At 51.6% G+C, this 24,821-nt stretch overlaps 1 protein-coding gene across 1 annotated transcript in view; it reads right to left on the bottom strand.

Annotated features, from left to right (window-relative positions):
• Positions 1–24,821, bottom strand: part of LOC140403984 (vesicular glutamate transporter 1-like) — a 124,692-nt gene continuing 99,871 nt past the window's right edge. Inside the window, exons 4-11 of the mRNA XM_072492300.1 lie at positions 20,090–20,204; positions 16,475–16,562; positions 13,837–13,923; positions 10,767–10,909; positions 8,523–8,672; positions 5,127–5,259; positions 244–353; positions 1–20 (exon numbers count right to left, since the gene is read on the bottom strand). Coding sequence (XP_072348401.1) covers positions 268–353; positions 5,127–5,259; positions 8,523–8,672; positions 10,767–10,909; positions 13,837–13,923; positions 16,475–16,562; positions 20,090–20,204 — 802 coding nt within the window. The 3' untranslated portion in view covers positions 1–20; positions 244–267. The remainder of the gene's footprint in view (positions 21–243; positions 354–5,126; positions 5,260–8,522; positions 8,673–10,766; positions 10,910–13,836; positions 13,924–16,474; positions 16,563–20,089; positions 20,205–24,821) is intronic.

Below are 24,821 nucleotides of genomic sequence, written 5' to 3'. Positions count from 1 at the left end.
CAGGTGGTTGACATTGAAGCCTTTATAGCACAAAGAAAAAAACAGAAAGCAAGAGACGGGATGAGGACGGGATTATGTCGAGTCAAGTCCCCATCTGTGCACTGCTGAATGGTGAGTGAGACAGCGTAGGTTAACATATGTTAATTTATGATAATGCAATCGCTTTTACGGCGAAGGGCTGGATGCTGGCAAATTGGTTTCCTAACACTCCGCGATGGGAGCCGGGACGAAAGCGCTAATCACCTGAGATCGCGAATCCACTGAAGCCTACGGCGAGGACGAGGAAGGAGATTGCAACGCCTTTAGTGTGTGAGAACCCACCACCAGGAGAAAGGTTGCCTCCATGCCAAAACCTGAGAAAATAGGAAAGGAGAGGATCAGAGGAGGATGAGGGCGTGAAATGAAAATGAAAATGAAAATCATTTATTGTCACACATAGGCTTCAAATGAAGTTACTGTGAAAAGCCCCTAGTCGCCACATTCCGGCGCCTGTTCGGGGAGGCCGGTACGGGAATTGAACCGTGCTGCTGGCCTGCCTTGGTCTGCTTTCAAAGCCAGCGATTTAACCCTGTGCTAAACCAGCCCCGAAGGGCATTATCTCAAACAGCGAAGATTTCACTCAATGGTGCATTTATATAATAATAATCTTTATTGTCACGAGTAGGTTTGCATTAACACTGCAATGAAGTTACTGTGAAAATCCCCTTGTCGCCACATTCCGGCGCCTGTTCGGATACACGGAGGGGGAATTCCGAATGTCCAATTCACCTAACAAGCACGTCTTTCGGGACTTGTGGGAGGAAACCGGAGCACCCGGAGAAAACCCGCGCAGACACGGGAGAACGTGCAGACTCCGCACAGTCAGTGACCCAAGCCGGGAATTGAACCTGGGATCCTGGCGCTATGAAGCCACAGTGCTAACCACTGTGCTACCTTCGTGCCCATAGAAGGCATGAAGGCACCGCTAAGATATAAAAACCTTAACATAGTCAAACGTCCCGAGGTGCCTCGCAGTAAGGTTATCAAGCAAAGATCGGAAATTGCCCGGACTCCTGTGTCATGTGTTACAGTGATTGCGGAGTATTAGATATAATACGATACATTCAGTAATTTATGGGGGAGGAGAGGTCACCTGGCCTGGGAGTCAGAGGTCAGATTGCACATGTAAATGTAAGTTGCAACCAGGTTGCAGGCCTAATTTACCTTATGTACCAGAAGTAAGAGCTGCCCCCCCCCCCCCCCCCCCCCCCACACAACGATTTATATTATTGCATTTCAAAATATCTCTTCTCAATTTTTTCATGGATAATGTAAAAGGGTTGAAGACACTTTTTTTAAGAGAAAGGAAAGGGTTGTCTCTATATAATGCCATCAATTAACTTGGGCTGTCTAGTTCACAGCCGATAAGATACTTCTGAATCCAGCGAATCCCTAACGGTGCAGAAGGAGACCATTCAGCCCATGGACTGGGGTTACTGGATCACGGGGCTAGGGTGGAGGTGTGGGCTTAAGTAGTGTGCTCTTTACAAGGGCCGATGCAGATTCGATGGGCCAAATGGCCTCCTTCTGCATCGTAAATTCTATAAGTCTATAGGTCAGCATCAACCCTATGAAAGAGCACCCCACCTGGGCCCAAACCCCCGCCCTATTCTCGTAATCCCACCTAAACTGCACATCATTGGACAATAAGGGGTAATTTAGCGCGGTCACATCTTTGGAGTGTGGGAGGAAACCGGAGCACCCGGAGGAAACCCACGCAGACACTGGGAGAAAGTGCAAACTCCACACAGACAGGTGAGAATTGAACCCGGGTCCCTGGCGCTGTCAGGCAGCAGTGCTAACCGTGCCATGGTCTCTGTTGTAATAGAACATAGAACATAGAACAATACAGCGCAGTACAGGCCCTTCGGCCCACGATGTTGCACCGAAACAAAAGCCATCTAACCTACACTATGCCATTATCATCCATATGTTTATCCAATAAACTTTTAAATGCCCTCAATGTTGGCGAGTTCACTACTGTAGCAGGTAGGGCATTCCACGGCCTCACTACTCTTTGCGTAAAGAACCTACCTCTGACCTCTGTCCTATATCTATTACCCCTCAGTTTAAAGTTATGTCCCCTCGTGCCAGCCATATCCATCCGCGGGAGAAGGCTCTCACTGTCCACCCTATCCAACCCCCTGATCATTTGTATGCCTCTATTAAGTCTCCTCTTAACCTTCTTCTCTCCAACGAAAACAACCTCAAGTCCGTCAGCCTTTCCTCATAAGATTTTCCCTCCATACCAGGCAACATCCTGGTAAATCTCCTCTGCACCCGCTCCAAAGCCTCCACGTCCTTCCTATAATGCGGTGACCAGAACTGTACGCAATACTCCAAATGCGGCCGTACCAGAGTTCTGTACAGCTGCAACATGACCTCCCGACTCCGGAACTCAATCCCTCTACCAATAAAGGCCAACACTCCATAGGCCTTCTTCACAACCCTATCAACCTGGGTGGCAACTTTCAGGGATCTATGTACATGGACACCTAGATCCCTCTGCTCATCCACACTTTCAAGAACTTTACCATTAGCCAAATATTCCGCATTCCTGTTATTCCTTCCAAAGTGAATCACCTCACACTTCTCTACATTAAACTCCATTTGCCACCTCTCAGCCCAGCTCTGCAGCTTATCTATATCCCTCTGTAACCTGCTACATCCTTCCACACTATCGACAACACCACCGACTTTAGTATCGTCTGCAAATTTACTCACCCACCCTTCTGCGCCTTCCTCTAGGTCATTGATAAAAATGACAAACAGCAACGGCCCCAGAACAGATCCTTGTGGTACTCCACTTGTGACTGTACTCCATTCTGAACATTTCCCATCAACCACCACCCTCTGTCTTCTTTCAGCTAGCCAATTTCTGATCCACATCTCTAAATCACCCTCAATCCCCAGCCTCCGTATTTTTTGCAATAGCCTACCGTGGGGAACCTTATCAAACGCTTTGCTGAAATCCATATACACCACATCAACTGCTCTACCCTCGTCTACCTGTTCAGTCACCTTCTCAAAGAACTCAATAAGGTTTGTGAGGCATGACCTACCCTTCACAAAGCCATGCTGACTATCCCTGATCATATTATTCCTATCTAGATGATTAGATAATGTAGGAGACGCAGCAGCCAATTTGTGCACAGTGAGATCCCGCAAACAGCAATGTGATAGATGACCAGCTAATGTGTTTTAGGTTGGGGGGGGGGGTAAATGTTGGCCAGCACAATGGGGGGAACTCCCACACTCTAGTTTGAAACGGCACGGTGGGATATAGGTCCACTTCAGAGAATGTACGGGACCTTGATTCAAGCCAGGATTTTGTACTCAAGTCTCTGGGGTGGGATTCCAACCTACAAACCTTCAGACTCAGCTCATAGGGCAGGGAAAACAAATGGACTGGTGAATGGGGAGGAGGTTAGTGGATAGTTAGACCTTCCAAAGGACGATAATAACACAAGGAACAGAAGCAGAAGTAGGCCATTCAGCCCATTGAGCCTGCTCCCATTCAGTGCAATAATGGATGACCTATCCCACCTCCAACCTCCTGCACTATTCAGTTCTTAGTATCAGATTATTGCTTGACAAACAGGGTGAATGTCAACCTTCACACATGGGGAGGCAGGGGAGTAGTGGTGAGTAATGCTCGACGGACCAGGTTTCGATGGTGAGATTTCAACGCCGATTGTCATGAAAACCCATCTGGGTCACTAATGGCCTTTTTAGGGAAGGAAATCTGCCGCCCTTACCCGGTCTGGCCTCTACGTGACTCCAGACCCACAGCAATGTAGGTGACTCTAAATGACCTCAGAAGTGACCCAGCAAGTCACTCAGTTCCTGGGCAATTAGGGATGGTCAATAAATGCTGCCCAGCCAGCAACGCCCACATCCCGTGGATGAATAAATGTAAATTTCAGGGACGTACTGTGTTCGTCAGGTAACCCCCTGATATAATTAATAATAATAATCTTTATTAGTGTCACAAGTAGGTTTACATTAACATTGCAATGAAGTTACTGTGAAAATCCCCTAGTCGCCACACTCCGGCACCTGCTCGGGTACACTGAGGGAGAATTCAGAATGTCCAATTCACCTAACAAGCACGTCTTTCGGGACTTGTGGGAGGAAACCGGAGCACCCGGAGGAAACCCACGCAGACACGGGGAGAACGGGCAGACTCCGCACAGACAGTGACCCAAGGCAGGAATTGAACCCGGGTCCCTGGTGCTATGAAGCGAGGCAAGTCGGGGCTTTGTGCGTTCTTCCTGCTGGTGAGTCCGCAACTCCACGTGGCCCAAAGTGCCTGTGAATAAGGGACACTTGGTTCTGGTCAGGAAGAACGGATGGAATTATCCGCCAGTGGGATTTTCCACTCCCGCCGAAGTCAACGGACATTTGGACGGCTCGCCGCGTTTTCCAGCCCCGCCCTCTCCGTGACGGGACCGCAGAATTCAGCCCAATGACTTAAAGGCAGGCGGCTGAGGCAAGGAGTCCCAAATTCATCAACAACAACCTGTATATTTATATAGCCTCCTTAAGGTAGTAAAGTATCCCATGATGCTTCACCGGAGTGTCGTCAGAGAAAGTGTCATCGTCCCCACGAGGACCACGGGGAAACCATTGTGAATCTCCCTCCCCCTGGGTATTGGGTACGAGCTCCCCAGGGAGGCCTCCCAGCTGGAGCTCGTTAGACCTACACATAAAGGCCGGCCCAAGCAGGGCCCGGAGTGGTTGGCTCTCCCGACAGGGACGGGATTGGGAGAGAGTTACTGCCACGGGCAGAGCATTGTATATAATTCAATAAATCCTGGTCCCACTATCGCTGGCTTCCTCAAGTTATGGAAGAAAGTGTGATGGATGACCGTCACATTAGGAAGCGGGCAGTCGAGTTTTGGGTGAGCTTAAGTTTATGGAACCTGCAAGGGTAGAGGCCAGGCCACGGGAATTTTGGAATAGTTGAGTCCAGAGATAACAAAGGCATCGATGAGGACACAGCATACTGGCACCAAGACTTCCTGCGATGGTTGAGGGCAGTTATGTACAGAAGGCCATAGTCGACCGGCCCTGCAGAAACACACCTCCACAGTTCATCATTTTCCTCACATTGGTGGTGGACATGATGTTCTTGGCTCTGAGGTGGTCTGCCAACTGTCCTCCAATGGGTACAATGATCGTCATGACGAGGTGGGGGAGAGCAGACAGCATGCCTACCTGTGTTGAGAGAAAGATGAACACGGAATTAACAATCTGAAATGCACTGGGGCCTCTGTACTGTCAACTCTTTGAACCCCAAAGTGCCCAAACTGGCTTCGTAGATGTTTTTGTGGAAACCCCTCTCAGGCTTTCCCGCTTGATGTGTTATGGACTCAGGGATAACACAGGCTGCAACTCGATGCAGCTTTGACCAAAAGATACTCCAGACTTTGAAGTAAGTTCAATGTGATTTATTGAACCATTAGCGCAGTTCTCTATGAGTTTAACTCTCCTGCTAATCTTGCTATAGTAACTCAGTCTAACTAACCAGTCTGCTCTCAGCCACGTGGTGGGTGTGATGCTTCTGATCTGCCCCTGTCCTACTCTCTAAGTGTCGCCTGTGGAAAGAGGCAGAGCATGTGTGCCCTGTCCTTTTATATGGGTTGCGCCCTTGTGGCAGTGTCACCTCTGGGTGTCTTGACTGCCCCTTGGTCGTGTCCTATTCTATGTGTTCATTAGCTGTATGTCTGGCTGTCATAACATCTCCGGTGCTCCCTCTAGTGTTTACTTAGTTGTAGTGTATTAACATTAACCCCTTGTGTATTTGCAGTGGTGCATATCAGCAAACCGCTGACTCACTTTGGCCCCTTGGTGCACCCCCTCGCCCCATGCCTGATTTCAGCTCGATCGCCCACGTTTTACTCCCTTCCAGGACAAATCTCTACCTAGCCGTGCTGGCCCAGTGACCCAGCGACCTTGCATTATGCAGAATTGTTTCGAATTCACGGCTCAGGAACAGGCCGTTCGGCCCATCTCCCCCATGCTCATGCTCTAACTCCCCCTGCTTCATCCCGCCCCGCAGGCGTGCTCTTCTATTCTGTACCTGTCTTCCCCCACATCTTTATGGGGGTTCCCCTCGAATACACCCGTGCTATTCACCTCCAGCATTCCCTGTCGCAGAAATTCCACATTCTCACCACTTTCTGGTTAAAGATGAGTCTCCCGAATTTCCGACTGGATTTATTTGTGACCGTCTTGCACTTGTGCTCCCCAAATTCCGGGGCGGGATTTTCCGGTTGCCCCCCCCCCCCCCCTCCCCCAAAGGGACCATCCCATCTCGCCGATGGCCACCTCCCGCTTCGGGACCTGGGGATCCAGTCTGGCCAATGGCAAGTTTCTCCGCCACCACAAAACCCGCCACGGTGATGGTGGAGAGGGGGGAGCACGGAGAACGCCAGCCCTGGTCTCTCCAATAAGTGGGAACATCTTTTGTACATCTACTTTATTGCATAGTTTTATAATCTTAACAATCTCTATCAGGTCACCCCTCAATCTTCCCTTTTCTGGGATAAAAGCCCCAGCCTAGTCGGCCTTCTGATCATCATATCTGTTCAATTTAAGTATTAACCCAGTAAAACCTTCTCTAATGACTTTAGACTCCTTGTAATAATAATCTTTATTAGTGTCGCAAGTAGGCTTACATTAACACTGCAATGAAGTTACTATGAAAAGCCCCCAATCGCCACATTCCGGCGCCTGTTCGGGTACACTGAGGGAGAATTCAGAATGTCCAATTCGCCTAACGAGCACGTCTTTCGGGACTTGTGGGAGGAAACCGGAGCAGCCGGAGGAAACCCACGCAGACACAGGGAGAACGTGCAGACTCCGCACAACAGTGACCCGAGCCGGGAATCGAGCCTGGGACCCTGGAGCTGTGTCGGGCACCAGGATTGTGCTCAGTAATCTAAGTGTGCGCCAACTGGCAAGTGAGTGGCGGGGTAGGAGGGTGGGGCCCAGCTTTAATCAGGCAGTTTCGACTCTGACTGGGGCCCGACGGCTATTTTAACCGAGGTCGAGATGGGGAAGGAGTCTCTCAACCCACAATAAGTCAGTTGCGGAAGAGATCTCCCGACCCCCACCCACCTACCCACACACACAACAGCCCCTCGACTGGTGGAAAACGCATTTCACAAAAATAGGAGGGTAAAAATCCCCCAAATATATATATATTTTAAAACTACGGGATTAACATTCCGGTACCATCAGGAGTCGCCGTAAGTGGGCCGCTAAATTTGCTGGACATCTAAAGGCCTGTTGACCCCGGGAGGGAATTTCTGGTCTTGGGACGGGCACGACCGAAAAATCCCCCCCCACCCCCGATAGAGGTGTACAGAATTCTGAGAGGCATAGCTAGGGTCGCTCAGAAGAACCCTTTTCCCGTGGCAGATGTGTCTAAGACCAGAGGGCTGAGGTTTAAGGTGAGGGGCAAGTAGTTTAGAGGGTGACCTGAGGGAACACATTTTCACCCAGAGAGTGGTGGGAATATGGAAAGCGCTGCCCGAGAGCGTGGTGGACGCAGGCACTCTTGCAACATTGAAGAAGCATCTGGAACGAGCATTTAAAGTCGCCACGGCCTGTAGGCTGTGGACCGAGTGCTGGTAAATGGGGTTAGTATAGGTTGGTATTCGATGGTCTGCATAGACATGGTGGGCCGAAGGACCTGTTTGGATTGGATTGGATTGGATTTGTTTATTGTCACGTGTACCGAGGGACAGTGAAAACTATTTTTCTGCGAGCAGCTCAACAGATCATTAAGCACATGAGAAGAAAAGGGAATAAAAGAAAATACATAATAGGGCAACACAACATGTACAATGTAACTACAAAAGCACTGGCATCGGATGAAGCATACAGGGTGTATAGTGTTAATGAAATCAGTCCATAAGAGGGTCATTTAGGAGTCTGGTGACAGTGGGGAAGAAGCTGTTTTTGAGTCTGTTCGTGCGTGTTCTCAGACTTCTGTATCTCCTGCCCGATGGAAGACGTTGGAAGAGTGAGTAAGCCGGGTGGGAGGGATCTCTGATTATACTGCCCGCTTTCCCCAGGCAGCGGGAGGTGTAGATGGAATCAATGGATGGGAGGCAGGTTTGTGTGATGGACTGGGCGGTGTTCACGACTCTCTGAAGTTTCTTGCGGTCCTGGGCCGAGCAGTTGCCATACCAGGCTGTGATGCAGCCTGATAGGATGCTTTCTATGGTGCATCTGTAAAAGTTGGTAAGAGTCAATGTGGACATGCCGAATTTCCTTGGTTTCCTGAGGAAGTATAGGCGCTGTTGTGCTTTCTTGGTGGTAGCGTCGACGTGGGTGGACCAGGACAGATTTTTGGAGATGTGCACCCCTAGGAATTTGAAACTGCTAACCATCTCCTCCTGTGTTTCTGTGCTGTGTGACTCTCTGACTCATAAACACAAACATTCTCATTAAAATAACACATTTGGTACCTTACTGATCTCGAACCCGAACACCTCCTCAAAGTAGGCCGGCTGGCTGATCAACAGCAGGTAGAAAGTCCAGCTGCGGCAGAAGTTGGCCACGACGATGGCGTAGACGGGCATCGAGGTGAAGAACTTGCGCCAGGGTGCCTTAAATTTCTGTCGAGGGTCACAAAAGGGAAACGGGGCTGGGAATCAGAGTTACTCACCCCCCCATCCCCTCAATCAAAGCCCACCTCTCTCCATGATGCGACCATCAATTCACTCAAGGACTCGTGTCGGAGTAAAACAGTGGTTTTAATTAACTATCAACTTTGCCTGCCTGCGACTGGTACACACTGAGGACAGTCCCACAGGCCAGCTACTCTTATACGCCTTCAAAGGGGCGGAGCCCATACATGCTCCAACCTCCTCCACCATCTCCCCCTGTGGGTGAAGCCATACAATGGCCCACAGATAAAACCCACAGGGTTAATAACATAGAACGTAACTGGTGAATTAACTGTATTTACATTCACCACACTCCACAAACTGCGAACAATCCGCAAGGTTTCCCACTGATTCTCACTTTTTTCTATGTAAACGGTCACAATGTAATTACAAACTTTGGCCACTATTTGGCACTGTGGAGCAAATTTCTGGAAATTTCTCAAAGCCATTGCAATATGAAATAAAATATTTAAATTCGTCAACTTTCTATGGTTAATTTGCAAGATTTAAAAATGGTAATAGTCACAATTATTGTTTAGTTTGGGAGTCCTTCGCAACGTGAACCATTTTTCCTGAGTTTGCGATCTGCTTGCAGAAAGCTGACTCTGTACCTGCCCATCCAGGGGCAAAAATAGAGGAAAGGTTTACATTTATATAACGTTTTCACAACCACCGGATGTTTCAAAGTGCTTTACAGACAATGATGTACTTTTGAAGTGTAGTCACTGATGTAATGTACGAAACATGGCGGCAAGCTCCCACAAACAGCAGTGTGATAATGACCCAGGCAGCCTGTTTCTGTGATGTCAATTGAGGGTAACAACACTGGCCGGGCCATCGAGGACAACCCCCCTCCTCTCCTGCAAAATAGTGCCAGGGATCTGTTATGGTCACTTGAGGGGGAACATATTAGCCTCCATCTGGAAGGCAGGGGGCGCGATTCAGCGACGCCGTTACGCCTGGTGCGGATACGGTCACAACAGGTGAATCGTGTCCGAGCCCCAAATCGGATTCTGGGCCAGGCTGATCGCACGTCACCCGGCTCGCTCCACCCGATGAGATATGGATCTCGCTCTCGCTGGGTGAGATTTAAATCTGCATTTTTATCAGCATTACGGCTCAATTAAATACCCGGATGCCGTATTCTCCCGGCCCCCAGGACTCAACAGCTGCGCCTGAGGGACTTCGCCAGGGCGCCATTTAGTGTTGGTTCGCACGAATGTGGACTAGTCCTATCGGCGCCTGGGGGGGTCTCTCAGGCCATTGGAGACCCCCGGGTGGTCGGGGACAGAGCCTCCCCCTGGTACTTCCAGCCTGGCAACCTGGTAGTGCCACCCAGGCACTCTGGCACTGCCAAGGGTGACTGCCAGGGTGCCCAGGTGCCAGGTTGGCGCTGCCAGGGTTCGGGCCCAGGGGAGCCTTGCCAGACAGAGGGGGTTGTGAGGGGTTGGCGGGGGGAGGAGGTTCCCAGGGGCCTTCCCAAGGTTGGGGAGGCGAGGGGGAGACAAATGAATGGGGGGGGGGGGGGGGTGCCTGAAAGGGTGGGGGAAAGATCGGGGCTGCCAGACAAAATGGCACCCCGATCTGCGAGGAGCCTTGAAGCTCGCCTGGAGGACATCCCGTTACGTACGGCCCCAGCGGGGAGGAATTCCCCGAGTCCAAAAAACTGGGAAAGTGCCGTTGGATAGCGAGACGTTTCTGAGCACTGCAGCGCCGAGACACATCCCGCTAAACGTGCCGTTCAGCGGATTTTAGCTTGAGTCCGCTGAATCGCGCCCGGCACCTCCAACAGCCCAGCATTCTCTCAGTGCTACCCGTGGAGCGCCAACCTCGAATATTGTGCTGAAGCCCTGGAGTGGGACGTGAAACCTGAACCTTACGATTCGGGGGCAAGGATGTTAGCAGCTGTGCCAGGGTTAGCATTTGGGGAGGGTGGGGGGGGGGGGGGGGTGGAACACCCAAGTTGTCCATGACCACCCCCATTACCCTTTGACCTTTGACTTCCGCTCAATACAAGCGGGTAGAAAAACAAGCAGCACTCACCACCAGCGGGTTCATAAGATTGACACCTTCTCCAATCGATTCCTCGATGTAGGTCTTCTCTTCGGCTGAAATGGTGGGGTGCTTGGCAGGGCTCTCATAAGACACCAGCAACCAAAATATGTACCACACCATGCCAAAGCTTCCTGTCAGAGGAGCCAATTGAGATCTATTACACATCAACACATTTATTTCCTCACTTCCTTACCCTCCACTCCCTCCTGTGCAAACTCGGATTGGGAGATGCTACAACAGGGGTGGCAATGAGGTGGCCCTTCCTCAGCCTTTTGTATGGTCTTTCCACGAAGGGAGCGGAATCAAGCCCTTGCCCAATTCTACGCCTCCACGCACACACTTTGCAACAACATTCAATGGGGTGGCGACTGGGTGGGTTTTACTCCCGCCGAACACCTTCCCCTTCTTTCGCCACTCGCTTGGCCCAGGGATGTTCAGCAATGACCTTCATTGGGAACAGAATGGTTTTATTTAAATGGCCCGAATTCTCATCCTTATTTTCAAATTTCCCCTTGGCTTCACCCTCCCCGATCTCAAGCCTCCTTCAGCTCCCAACCACCCAACATACCTCCTGTTACGTCTTTTGGTTCTCATACGTTATAAAAAAAATCACACAATAGAATCCCTACAGTGCAGAAGGAGACCATTCGGCCCATCGAGCCTGCATCAAACCTCCGAAAGGGCACCCTACACAAGCCCACTCCTCTTTCACGTAACCCCACCTAACCGGCTCATTGGACACTAAGGGGCAATTTAGCGCGGTCAATCCACCTAACCTGCACATGTTTGGACTGTGGGAGGAAACCGGAGCACCCGGAGGAAAGCCACGGAGACACGGGGCCCTGGCGCTGTGAGGCAGCAGTGCTAACCACTGTGTCACCGTGCCGCCTTTCGACACTTTAGACTCAAAATGTTAGAGCTTCCTCAGGTGTGTTTCTGACTGTGCTACATGTGGCTGGTAGGCTGATACATTACTGCTCGGCTGCAGGGCAGCAGGAAAATGTGACGGCCCCAGGACATATATTCGCATAACAATTAATTCCTGGTTACAAACAAAGAAACCACCTTCGCTCCCCTAATTCTGGCCTCTTGAACATCCCTGTTCCTGATCACTCCACCATTGTTAGTTGTGCCTTGAGCTGGATTGCCCCCAAACTCTGGAATTTCCACTCTGTTAGAACCCGCAAGGGTATTACTGGTGATCTGTATAATAGTTATTGTAAATAGAACAAAGAACAAAGAAAAGTACAGGACAGGAACAAGCCCTTTGGCCCTCCAAGCCTGCGTCGACCATGCTGCCCGTCTAAACTAAAATCTTCTGCACTTCCTGGGTCCGTATCCCTCTATTCCCATCCTATTCATGGATTTGTCAAGATGCCCCTTAAATGTCACTATCGTCCCTGCTTCCACCACCTCCTCCGGCAGCGAGTTCCAGGCACCCACTACCCTCTGTGTAAAAAACTTCCCTCGTACATCTCCTCTAAACCTTGCCCCTCACACCTTAAACCTATGCCCCCTAGTAATTGACCCCTCTACCCTGGGGAAAAGCCTCTGACTATCCACTCTGTCTATGCCCCTCATAATTTTGTAGACTTCTATCAGGTCGCCTCTTAACCTACTTCGTTCCAGTGAGAACCACCCGCGTTTATTCAACCTCTCCTCATAGGCAATGCCCTCCATATCAGGCAACATCCTGGTAAATCTCTTCTGCACCCTCTCTAAAGCCTCCACATCCTTCTGGTAGTGTGGCGACTAGAATTGAACATTATACTCCAAGTGTGGCCTAACTAAGGTTCTATACAGCTGCAACATGACTTGCCAATTTTTATACTCAATGCCTCGGCCAATGAAGGCAAGCATGCCGTATGCCTTCTTGACTACCTTCTCCACCTGTGTTGCCCCTTTCAATGACCTGTCGACCTGTACACCTAGACTTCTCTGACTGTCAATACTCTTGAGGGTTCTACCATTCATTGTATATTCCCTACCTGCATTAGACCTTCTAAAATGCATTACCTCACATTTGTCCGGATTAAACTCCATCTGCCATCTCTCCGCCAAGTCTCCAAACGATCTAAATCCTGCTGTATCCTCTGACTGTCCTCATCGCTATCCGATCAAAGTTTCTTTGATGCACTCGATGTGGACTCCTTCATGACTCCAAACCTCTCTACCTCTCACTTTCCTCCTTGAAGTGACTCCTTTATCCTTCCTCCCTCTTTGGCTAAGATCATAGATCATAGAATTTACAGTGCAAAAGGAGTCACCTTTTAGTCACCGAGTCTAACACGTCTCGATGGGGCTAAGTGCCACATTTCGATTTTTGATGCCTCTGTGAAGCCCCTTAGGATGGAAATGAACAAAGCGATTTTCGGGGGAAGCGATTTTCGGGGGGAAAAGAAGTTGTCTATTGTATGTCCACGGGAGTCCGGCACTGAGACAGGGGCCATACAGGAGAGGTTGGATAAACTCGGATTGTTTTCACTGGAACGGCGGAGGTTGAGGGGGCGACCTGATAGAAGTTCACAAAATTATGAGAGGCATGGACAGAGTGGATAGTCAGAAGCTTTTTCCCAGAGTGGAAGAGTCAATTACTGGGGGACATAAGTTGAAGGTGCGAGAGGCAATATTTAGAGGAAGTGGGCGAGGGACTTTTTTTTACACAGAGGGTGCTAAGTGCCGGGGAAGGTGGCGGAAGCAGGTACCATAGTGACGTTTAAGAAGCATCTTGACAACTGCCTGAATAGGATAGGAATAGACGGATATGGACCACGGTAGTGCAGAATGATTTAGTTCACACAAGCCTGCTGTGCTGTACTGTTTTTTGTTCTTTGTTCATGAGCAGATGGGAGTGAATCATTCCCTTTAACCCTGTGTGTGTACTGTACTTGTACAGCAGCTGACACTGAGACACACGCATGGGCCATACAGCACCAGAGAGGAGTTGTTCCTTTTTACCCTGTATATGCTGTCATTTATCCGACTGTAACACCGGTGCATACAATTATACTCGTCAGGCTACGTTTAACGTTGACCCCTTACTTTCCCTGGCACTTACCATAGACATAGAAGACGGAAGACCACCCTGAGTACTGGACAAGGATCCCTGCCAGAGGCATTGCTACCACTGCCCCAGCGTAGGAACCTGCAAAAAGAGAGTGTGCACATTACCAAACTACAGTTGACATTGAACATTATTAAGTAGCGGAAGATTAGGAATAGGAGGAGGCCATTCAGCCCCTTCAATATTTTCTGCCATTCAATTAGATCATGTCTGATCTACCCCTCAACTCCATTTACCCGCCTGTGTTCCAATCCATTGGCACAAAAAACATTTTAACATTCTATTTTCCTCATCCCCAACATTTTTTATAACTATTAACAGAAGTTTTCAAGGAGACTGAAATAAATGTATCATCTTATTTAATACCTTATGATTTTTGATCTAATTGCTAGTAACAGGGTTTTGGAGATTAAATTCTGGGCTACTGTGGACAAGACACGAGCAGCGCCCCAGGATATTTCTTATTAAAGGCTGTTAGGCCCTTCAGCCCTCACCCCGCTCCTCACCTCTTTAAACTGTCAATCATAATGAGAACTCTGCCCCCTGTTGAGATGAATGGTTATGGAAATTTTGAAACCCAGCCAAGCATTCATAATGGGCTCAGCTATAATACATATGTTAGGATGGGAAATGTAAGCAATGGGATCTATTGAAATTGCAAAAAGGTGATGGAGATTGTTTTCTTTCTGAGCTACACCAGACGGCCTGTTATCAATGAACCCCAGCAGCAGATGTCACTTTTTCACACTAAGTGGAAGCTGCGGACGTTTTTTTCCTAAATTTTTACAGGGCCAGGAATTTAAACCACTTTAGATCATGCCACTTAGACAGACCTTAAATCTGCTCTTTTCACACACTGTAGCTTGAGGTCTTAACGGTTTTAACCATTTTTAACGGTCTGCTGAGCTGTCTTGAGCCGGCTATATTCTGGCCCTCATTTTCAATTCCCGAAGCTTGGAGGTTTTGTGACCCTGGGCTGAACAATGAAGGTCCCCCGTGGGGGTGGGCATGGAAGTGCCCAGGCGAGCAAACTCCCACTGCTGGTCGCTGTGCCGGTTTCCCGGCATTATCCCACTCCCTGGACCATTTTCCTGGAGGCAAGGGAGTGGGGCGGCAAGCGATCTTATTTAAGGGATGCATATTGGCCAGGGTTCCAGAGAGAGCTCCCCTGCCCTGCTTCAAAATAGTGCCCCGGGGAATCAAATACGTCCACTCGAGAGGGCAGTGATAGACATCAATTCAGACGAGACGCTGAGAAGAAGTGAACCGATGCTTCAATAAGCTAAATATGTATCGACCTGTAGCTCCTCCCGCACTGCAGGGCTGACCCAGGTCAACAGGCTATATACCTCCACCGCTGGGCGGAGTCACAGGCGGAGCCAAAAGCAGCACCAATAATAACATTTCAACAATACAACAGCAACAATCAATAACAGAACAGCAATAACAATAAGTATATACAACAGTGGAGATAACAACTAATAGAACAGTAGAACATATATACAACAGCCTTACGTAGCCATACGTGGCCCACCACAGGTAGACTGTTTCATGCTGCAGCGGAGAGCCAGCACCCCTGACAGCACTGCATCCCCTCGGTCGTTCATAACCTATGACCTTTGACTCAAGAGTGGGACAGCTACCTGTGGAGGCACGGGGGAATAAATGGATTGGGGAACGTGGCAGAAGGTTAGCGGATGGTCAGATCATCTAGAAGACGTTAAGGTCGGTTGGGTCAAGTAGCCTGTTCCTGTTCTGGCTGCATTAAAAAGTCAGTGGCTTCAGTTCTCATAGAAATCATAGAATTTACAGTGCAGAAGGAGGCCATTCGGCCCATCGAGTCTGCATCAGCTCTTGGAAAGAGCACCCTACCCAAGGTCAACACCTCCACCCTATCCCCATAACCCTGTAACCCTACCCAACACTAAGGGCAATTTTGGACACTTAAGGGCAATTTAGCACGGCCAATCCACCTAACCTGCACATCTTTGGACTGTGGGAGGAAACCGGAGCACCCGGAGGAAACCCACGCACACACGGGGAGGATGTGCAGACTCCGCACAGACAGTGACCCAAGCCGGGAATCGAACCTGGAACCCTGGAGCTGTGAAGCAATTGTGCTATCCACAATGCTACCGTGCTGCCCTATCGCCAACGGTGACTGATGTCAGGCTGCTAAGGGCCAGGAGTCTCATGGTTTTGTGCATAACTGGCGCCCAATTGACGGGTAAGGCTTCACATCTCATTTGAAAGGTAGTTCCCCTGACAGTACTGCACTCCCCCAGTGCTGCCACGGAGCCTTGAGGGGGAAAATTGGGTTAAAAGAGGGAATGTGGCCTCCTTAGGGTGAAGCGCACAGAGGGAAATAATACTGGTGGGGAGAGAGTGGGACCGACAGGAAAATGGAGGACTACAGGAAAGGGCGAATGGCATTCAGGGGACGATGGCGACGTCCGCTCCTGTCTCCATAACAGGAAGCAGAGGTGAGCTTCCGGGGTCAAAGTTAAGTAGGCATCAAGGGCATAGAAAGGCCGCCCTCTCCCACCACGGCCCATTCACAAAATGGAGGCTAGGCCTCTCTGCCTGTCCCTGCTGTGCAACGCACTGGGGCAAGTCTAAAGAGATTGATTACCACAGAAGGAGGTAGTAGCGAGCCTGCTTCGCTCCAAAGGAGGTGCCCATTTGCTCCAAATTCCGTGGCATGCAGGATACGTAACCCCCTGCAGGAAAATAAACACAAGAGAATATCAAATGACAGGGCCTGCCTTTGCTCAGGGCAATTAAAGTCAATTCACTGTTTAACAGGTTATCCTGCCACAGAAAAGTGATTTGATTTGATTTATTATTGTCTCGTGTATTAATATACAGTGAAACCTATTGTTTCTTGCATGTTATGCAGACAACGCATACCGTACATAGGGAAGGAAGGAGAGACTACAGAATGCAATGTTACAGTCATAGCTAGGGTGTAGAGAAAAGATCAACTTAATACGAGGTAGGTCCATTCAAAGATCTGGGGCGAGATTCTCCGACCCCCCGCCGGGTCGGAGAATCGCCGGGGGCTGGCATGAATCCCGCCCCTGCCGGTTGCCGAAGTCTCCGGCACCGGATATTCGGCGGGGGTGGGAATCGCGCCACGCCGGTTGGCGGGCCCCCCCGCGCGATTCTCCGGCCCGGATGGGCCGAAGTCCCGCCGCTAAAATGCCTGTCCCGCCGGTGTAAATTAAACCACCTACCTTACCGGCGGGACAAGGCGGCGCGGGCGGGCTCTGGGGTCCTGGGGGGGGGCGCGGGGCGATCTGGCCCCGGGGGGTGCCCCCACGGTGGCCTGGCCCGCGATCGGGGCCCTCCCAAGGTCTCCACCATAGCGGAGGCAGAAGAGACTCCCTCCACTGCGCATGCGCAGGAATGCCGTCAGCGGCCGCTGACACTCCCGCGCATGCGCCGCCCGGAGATGTCATTTCCGCGCCAGCTGGCAGGGCACCAAAGGCCTTTTCCGCCAGCTGGCGGGGCGGAAATTCGTCCGGTGCCGACCTAGCCCCTTAAGGTTGGGGCTCGGCCCCCAAAGATGCGGAGCATTCCGCACCTTTGGGGCGGCGCGATGCCCGTCTGATTTGCGCCGTTTTGGGCGCCAGTCGGCGGACATCGCGCCGTTTCCGGAGAATTTCGTCCCTGATGGCAGCAGGGAAGAAGCTGTTCTTGAGTCGGTTGGTACGTGACCTCAAACGTTTGTATCTTTTTCCTGACCCAGGAAGGTGGAAGAGAGTATGTCCGGGGTGCGTGGGGTCCTTAATTATGCTGGTTGCCTTTCCGAGGCAGCGGGAATTGTAGACAGAGTCGATGGATGGGAGGCTGGTTTGCGTGATGGATTGGGCTACATTCACAACCTTTTGTAGTTTCCTGCGGTCTTGGGCAGAGCAGGAACCATACCAAGCTGTGATACAACCAGAAAGAATGCTTTCTGTGTCTGTAAAAGTTGGCGAGAGTCGTAGCTGACATGCCAAATTTCCTCAGTCTCCTGAGTGAGGCGGGTGGTCACAATATTTAATTGATAAAGGTCCAAAGTGTCCCATCTGTGTCGTGTGCGTCACTCATTTCAATTGGACACATATCGTAAGGGCGCAGTGACTCTCCTGAAGGCGCTGATTTCATGTAATTGCAGAAGCTTGCTTCACAGAAGGAGGCCATTCGGTCCTTTGTCCCCATGCAAGCTCTGTGGAAGAGCTGTCCACCCTGCTGCTCTTTCCCCCACTGCAGCCCGAGCACTTTTCTTTTTCTTTTTCGATATTCATTCAATTCCCTTTTGAAGGTTATGAATAAATCAGCTTCCACCGCCCATTTCAGGCAGCGCATTCCATCCCATAACCACTCGCCGTTTAGAAAAGTGACTCATCTCACTCTATGTTTGCCAACTGCTTTGAATCTGTGTGTGCTCAGGTTGCCAACCCTCCCTGGGATTTTCCAGCATTTTCTCTTTGGTTTCATTATTTTGAACATCTCTTCTAAATTTCCCCTAAACCTTCGCTGCTCCAAGGGGAACGAGACCAGTTCTTCTGGTCTCTCCGCCTGACTGAAGTTCCTCAATCCACGGTACCGTTCTGGAAAGTCCCCGCTGCGCTTCCTCCAAGGCCTTGACAACATCCCTAAAGCATGGCACCCGCCTTCTTTGGTGGGTGGGCTTGCAAGGGTACCGGGCATCCTCCTCACCCTTCGTGTCAGTCCATAGGTTGGCAGCCTATTTAACTGTTGAAGATATCACAGGTCCGATCTTGTCCTCGCAGGCAGAGGTCAGCTGAGGGGAATCAAACACTGACTGAAATTTCTCCTCCTTAGCATCGCAGTTTCCCCGGAATTGGCTAACTCAATTGAGAACAGAGACAACTTTCAGGGCCGGCATGTTTAGCTCGAGCATTAACATGCACGTGGAGCAGGTCAATCCTGTGTGATCCATTCACCCTCTCAATATAACCTCTCTCCATCATGTGATGTTTTAAAATATTTTACACGTCTCGGGCGGTGCTGGTGGGGCCCACATTTATTGCCCGCCCCCAACTACCCCCCATTTCAGAGAGCCATTTGAGAGTCAACCACATTTGCTGTGGGTCTGGAGTCACATGTAGGCCAAACAGGGTAAGGACGGCAGATTTCCTTCCCTAAAGGACATCAGTGAACCAGATGGGTTTTTACTACAATCGACAATGGTTTCATGGTCGTCATTAGGCTTTTAATTCCAGGTTTAAAAGAAAATTTAAGTCAAATTTCACCATGCGCTGTGGTGGGATTGGAACCCGGGCTCTCCCATCTTGCCCTGTGTCTCTGGATTATTAGTCCAGTGACAATACCACTGCACGATGGCCTCCCCTGTTTTAGCTAGCTGTCCCTTAAATATATCTTTGAGGGCAGCACGGTGGCGCAGTGATTAGCACTGCTGCCTCACAGCGTCGAGGTCCAGGGTTCGATCCGGGCTCTGGGTCACTGTCCGTGTGGAGCTTGCGCATTCTCCCCGTGTCTGCGTGGGTTTTGTCATGATATGCAGACATGCACATAATGAGATACAGACAGGCAGCTAATGAACACAGAGGACAGGACATAGCCAATCAACAGGCAGAACACTTGGGGGTGCTTTCCCACTATAAAAGGCAGGAGGCACTCACGCTCTGTCTCTTTCCACTGGGGACATCTACAGTGTGAGTCAGGGTGTATATATCACATAACACCTACAGCGCGTGGCTAAGAGCTAGTCTGGTTCAGTCAGGCAGGGTAATCACACTTAGGTTAGCAGAGAGGCAAACTCACAGAGAACTGAGCTAACTGTGTGACCGGTTCAATAAATCAAATTGAACTAACTTCAAGGTCTGGAGTATATTTCAGTTATAGCTGCATCCAGTTGCAGCCCGTGTTATCTCAGCGTGCTTAACACGACAGGTTTCGCCCCCACAACCCAAAGATGTGCAGGGTAGGTGGATTGGCCAGGCTAAATTGCCCCTTAATTGGGAAAAATAAATTGGTGCTCTAAATTTCTTTTTTTTTAAAAGAAAAAAAAAAGAAATGGTGGCACCATCTCCAGGTGCATCTCATCGAGGGCCTGGAGTCCCCTCTTCTCAAACCTGCAATAATCTTGCGCCGAGCGAGTTAGAGATTTTAGAAAGTTTCAAAATGTAGATGGAGGCTAAGTGGGGAATCAAGCTCCTAGATTGGCAGAGATGCAGACAAGTGAACTTTTCCCGACATCGTTTGGTCTACTCACCTCGACCAGGCCTTGTAAAATCCTGATGAGTATAACACAGCTGAAATGGGCTCTGGCTGCTGAGGGTATCAACATGTTCAGCGAGGAGGTGGCCACAATGGCCCAGCCAAACACTCTGTCGAAAGAAAAGGCAAAAGTTGGTTCAGGCGATTTCTCTTTTTAAAAAAAAATATATTTATTAAAATTTTTCAACAGATTTTCAACAAACTCCCCCCGCCCCCCCCCCCCCCCCCAACAAAAAGAAAGAAGCAAGAACACAACAATCAAAAATTATACAACAATTATACATTGGATATCCCCCATATACGATAACCCCCCATATGACATTTAAAAGCACCAGTAGGGAAGCCCCCCCCCACCCACCCAAACGCCCCCCCAAAAGAACCCCCCCTCCCTCCCCCCCCCCCCAAACGCCCCCCCAAAAGAACCCCCCCTCCCTCCACACACCCCCCCCCGCCCCTGGGCTGCTGCTGACCTCCTCCTAACGCTCCGTGAGATAGTCTAGGAACGGTTGCCACCGCCTGAGGAACCCCTGCACAGACCCTCGCAAGGCAAACTTTATCCTCTCCGGCTTAATGAACCCTGCCATGTCATTGATCCAAGCTTCCACACTAGGGGGCTTCGCATCTTTCCATAATAGCAAAATCCTCCGCCGGGCTACCAGGGACACAAAGGCCAGGATACCGGCCTCTTTCGCCTCCTGCACTCCCGGCTCGTCCGTTACCCCAAATAATGCCAATCCCCAGCTCGGCTTGACCCGGGCGTTCACCACCTTGGACATAGTCCTCGCAAAACCCCTCCAAAACCCATCCAGCGCCGGGCACGACCAGAACATATGGATATGATTCGCCGGGCTTCCCCAGCACCTCCCACATCTATCCTCCACCCCAAAGAACCTACTCAACCTCGCCCCTGTCATATGCGCTCTGTGAGTAACTTTGAACTGTATTAGGCTGCGCCTGGCGCAAGAGGAGGAAGAATTAACCCTACTCAGGGCATCGGCCCACAGACCCTCATCTATCTCCTCCCCAAGCTCCTCCTCCCACTTGCCCTTTAACTCCTCCACCGAGGCCTCCTCCTCTTCCTTCAGCTCCTGGTAAATCGCCGAAACCTTGCCTTCTCCAACCCATACACCTGAAATCACCCTGTCCTGAATCCCCTGTGCCGGGAGCAGCGGGAGTTCCCTCACCTGCCGCCTCACAAACGCCCTCACTTGCATGTACCTGAAAGCATTTCCCGGGGGTAACCCAAACTTCTCTTCCAGCGCCCTTAGGCTCGCAAACGTCCCATCGATGAACAGGTCCCCCATTCTTCTAATCCCTGCCCGATGCCAGCTCCGTAAACCCCCATCCATCCTTCCCGGGACGAACCGATGATTCCCCCGAATCGGGGACAAACCAAGGCTCCCACCTCGCCCCTGTGACGCCTCCGCTGCCCCCAGATCTTCAACGTCGCCGCCACCACCGGACTCGTGGTGTACCTTGTCGGCGAGAGCGGCAGCGGTGCCGTCGCCAGCGCCCTCAGGCTCGTGCCCACACAGGACGCCATCTCTAACCTCTTCCACGCCGCCCCCTCTCCCTCCATTGCCCACTTACGGATCATCGCCACATTGGCTGCCCAATAATAGCCGCACAAATTTGGCAGTGCCAACCACCCCCCCCCCCCCCCCCCGCCCCCCCCCTGCTATGCTCCAGAAACACTCTCTTCACCCTCGGGGTCTTATTCGCCCACACAAAACCCATGATGCTCCTACTTACCCGTTTGAAAAAGGCCTTGGGGATCATAATGGGAAGGCACTGGAACACCAAGAGAATCCTCGGGAGGACCGTCATTTTGACTGACTGCATCTTACCCGCTAGTGAGAGGGGCAGCATATCCCATCTTTTAAAATCCTCCTCCATCTGCTCCACCGACCGCGTCAAATTGAGCTTGTGCAGGGCCCCCCAACTCCTAGCTACTTGGATCCCTAGGTACCGAAAGCTCCTTTCCGCCTCTTCCAACGGCAGCTCGTCTATCCCCCTTCCCTGGTCCCCTGAATGCACCAGAAAGAGCTCACTCTTCCCTACGTTGAGTTTATACCCGAAAACGTTCCCAAACTCCCTTAGGATCCGCATGACCTCCGCTATCCCCTCCACTGGATCTGCAACATACAGCAACAGGTCGTCAGCACACGACGACACCCGGTGCCCACCCCCCCGGACCAGTCCCCTCCATTTCCTGGACTCCCTTAGAGCCATGGCCAGAGGCTCAATTGTCAGTGCAAACAGCAAGGGGGACAGGGAGCACCCCTGCCTCATCCCCCGGTGCAGCCGAAAGTATTCCGACCTCCGCCGATTCGTAGCCACACTCGCCACCGGGGCTCTATATAGCAGCCTGACCCAGCTGCTGAACTCCTCCCCGAACCCAAACCTCCGCAGCACTTCCCAAAGACACTCCCACTCCACCCGATCAAAGGCCTTCTCCGCGTCCATAGCTGCCACTACCTCCGCTTCCCCCTCCACCGGGGGCATCATAATCACATTGAGGAGCCTACGCACATTAGTCTTTAGCTGCCTACCCTTCACAAATCCCGTCTGGTCCTCATGAATCACCCCCGGGACACAGTCCTCAATTCTCGTAGCCAGCACCTTCGCCAGCAACTTAGCATCAACATTGAGGAGCGAGATCGGTCTATACGACCCACATTGCAATGGATCCTTGTCCCGCTTCAGGATCAAAGAAATCAGCGCCCTAAACATTGTCGGGGGCAAGGTCCCTCCTCCCTCGCCTTGTTAAAAGACCTCACTAGCAACGGGCCCAGCAGGTCCACGTATTTCCTGTAGAATTCAACCGGGAACCCATCCGGCCCCGGGGCCTTCCCCGCCTGCATGCTCCCCAATCCTTTAACCAGCTCCTCCAGCCCAATCGGCGCCCCCAAACCAGCCACCTCCTCCTCCTCCACCCTCGGGAACCTCAGCTGATCCAGGAATTGTCGCATCCCCTCCTCCCACGCTGGGGGTTCAGATCTGTACAGATCCCCATAGAAGTCCCTAAATACCTTGTTTATCCTCACCGCACTCCGCACAGTATTCCCCCCTCTATCCTTGACTCCACCAATCTCCCTCGCTGCCTCCCTCTTACGAAGCTGATGTGCCAGCATCCGACTCGCCTTCTCCCCATACTCATACGTCGCCCCCTGCACTTTCCTCCACTGTGCCTCTGCTTTCCCTGTGGTCAACAGGTCGAACTCCGTCTGGAGGTTCCGTCGCTCCCTAAGTAGCCCCTCCTCGGGGGCCTCTGCATACCTCCTGTCCACCCTTAAAATCTCCCCCACCAACCTCTCCCTCCCCTCTCTCTTCTCCCTGTGGGCCCGAATGGAGATGACCTCTCCCCTGACCACCGCTTTCAGCACCTCCCAGGCTACCCCCACCTGCACCTCCCCGTTGTCGTTGGCCTCCAAGTATCTTTGAATACACCCCCGCACCCGCCCGCACACCTCCTCATCCGCCAATAGTCACACATCAAGGTGCCACAGCGGGCGCTGGTCCCGCTCCTCCCCCAACTCCAGCTCCACCCAATGCGGGGCGTGGTCCGAGATGGCTATGGCCGAATATTCCGTTCCCTCCACTTTCGGGATTAACGCCCTACTCAAAATGAAAAAATCTATCCGGGAGTAGGCTCTATGGACGTGGGAAAAGAAAGAAAATTCCCTGGCCAGCGGCCTGGCAAACCTCCATGGATCCACTCCCCCCATCTGATCCATAAATCCCCTGAGCACCTTGACCGCAGCCGGCCTCTTACCCGTCCTGGACCTAGACCGGTCCAGTGCTGGGTCCAGCACCGTGTTGAAGTCCCCCCCTCATTATTAAGCTTCCTACCTCCAGATCCGGAATCCGACCCAGCATGCGTTTCATAAATCCGGCATCATCCCAATTCGGGGCATATACGTTCACCAGCACCACCTGCAACCTACCACTCACCACCACATGTCGACCTCCATTATCCACTACAATATTCAGTGCCTCAAATGACACCCGCTTCCCCACCAGTATTGCAACCCCTCTGTTCTTCGCATCCAGCCCTGAATGAAAGACCTGCCCTACCCATCCCTTTCTCAGCCTAACCTGATCTGCCACCTTCAGATGTGTCTCCTGGAGCATAACCACGTCTGCCTTCAGTCCCTTTAAGTGCGCGAACACCCGGGCCCTCTTGACCGGCCCGTTCAGGCCCCTCACATTCCAAGTTATCAGCCGGATTGGGGGGCTGCTCGCCCCCCTCCCCTGCCGACTAGCCATCTCCTTTTCTAGGCCAGCCACGTGCCAGCGCCTCCCACACCCTCCAGTCCCCCAGACGTCGGACCCCCACCCCGACTACCTCTCCTACTTCCAGCTCCCTTTTGGCCAATGCAGCAGCAACCCTGTTCCCCCCCACCCCTCTCCACCCTCCCCCCCGCTAGATCCTCATCTAGCCATTTTGCTCCCCCCATGACACTCCCGTAAGTCAGCTGACTTCTGCTGACCCCGGCCTCTCCCGCCATTCCATCGACCCCCCAGTGTGAGAATCCCCCCATCCCTTGGCAGTCAGTGTGCGCTCCTCTCCAGCACCGCCCCCCCCCCCCCGGCCCCACCCCCATCCTTCCCTACTGCGGGAAAAAGCCCGCGCTTTCCTGAGTCGGCCCCGCCCCCTCTGACGCAGCTCCTTTTTGCGGCCTTACCCCAACTCCCCAACCTTGCGCCTCCACTCCCCCTCTTCC

This window comes from Scyliorhinus torazame, chromosome 29, assembly GCF_047496885.1.
Source record: "Scyliorhinus torazame isolate Kashiwa2021f chromosome 29, sScyTor2.1, whole genome shotgun sequence".
In the NCBI taxonomy this organism is placed as follows: Eukaryota; Metazoa; Chordata; class Chondrichthyes; order Carcharhiniformes; family Scyliorhinidae; genus Scyliorhinus; species Scyliorhinus torazame.
The sequence above is the reverse complement of the archived record's forward strand: the minus strand, read 5'-3'. Positions and strand labels throughout refer to the sequence as shown.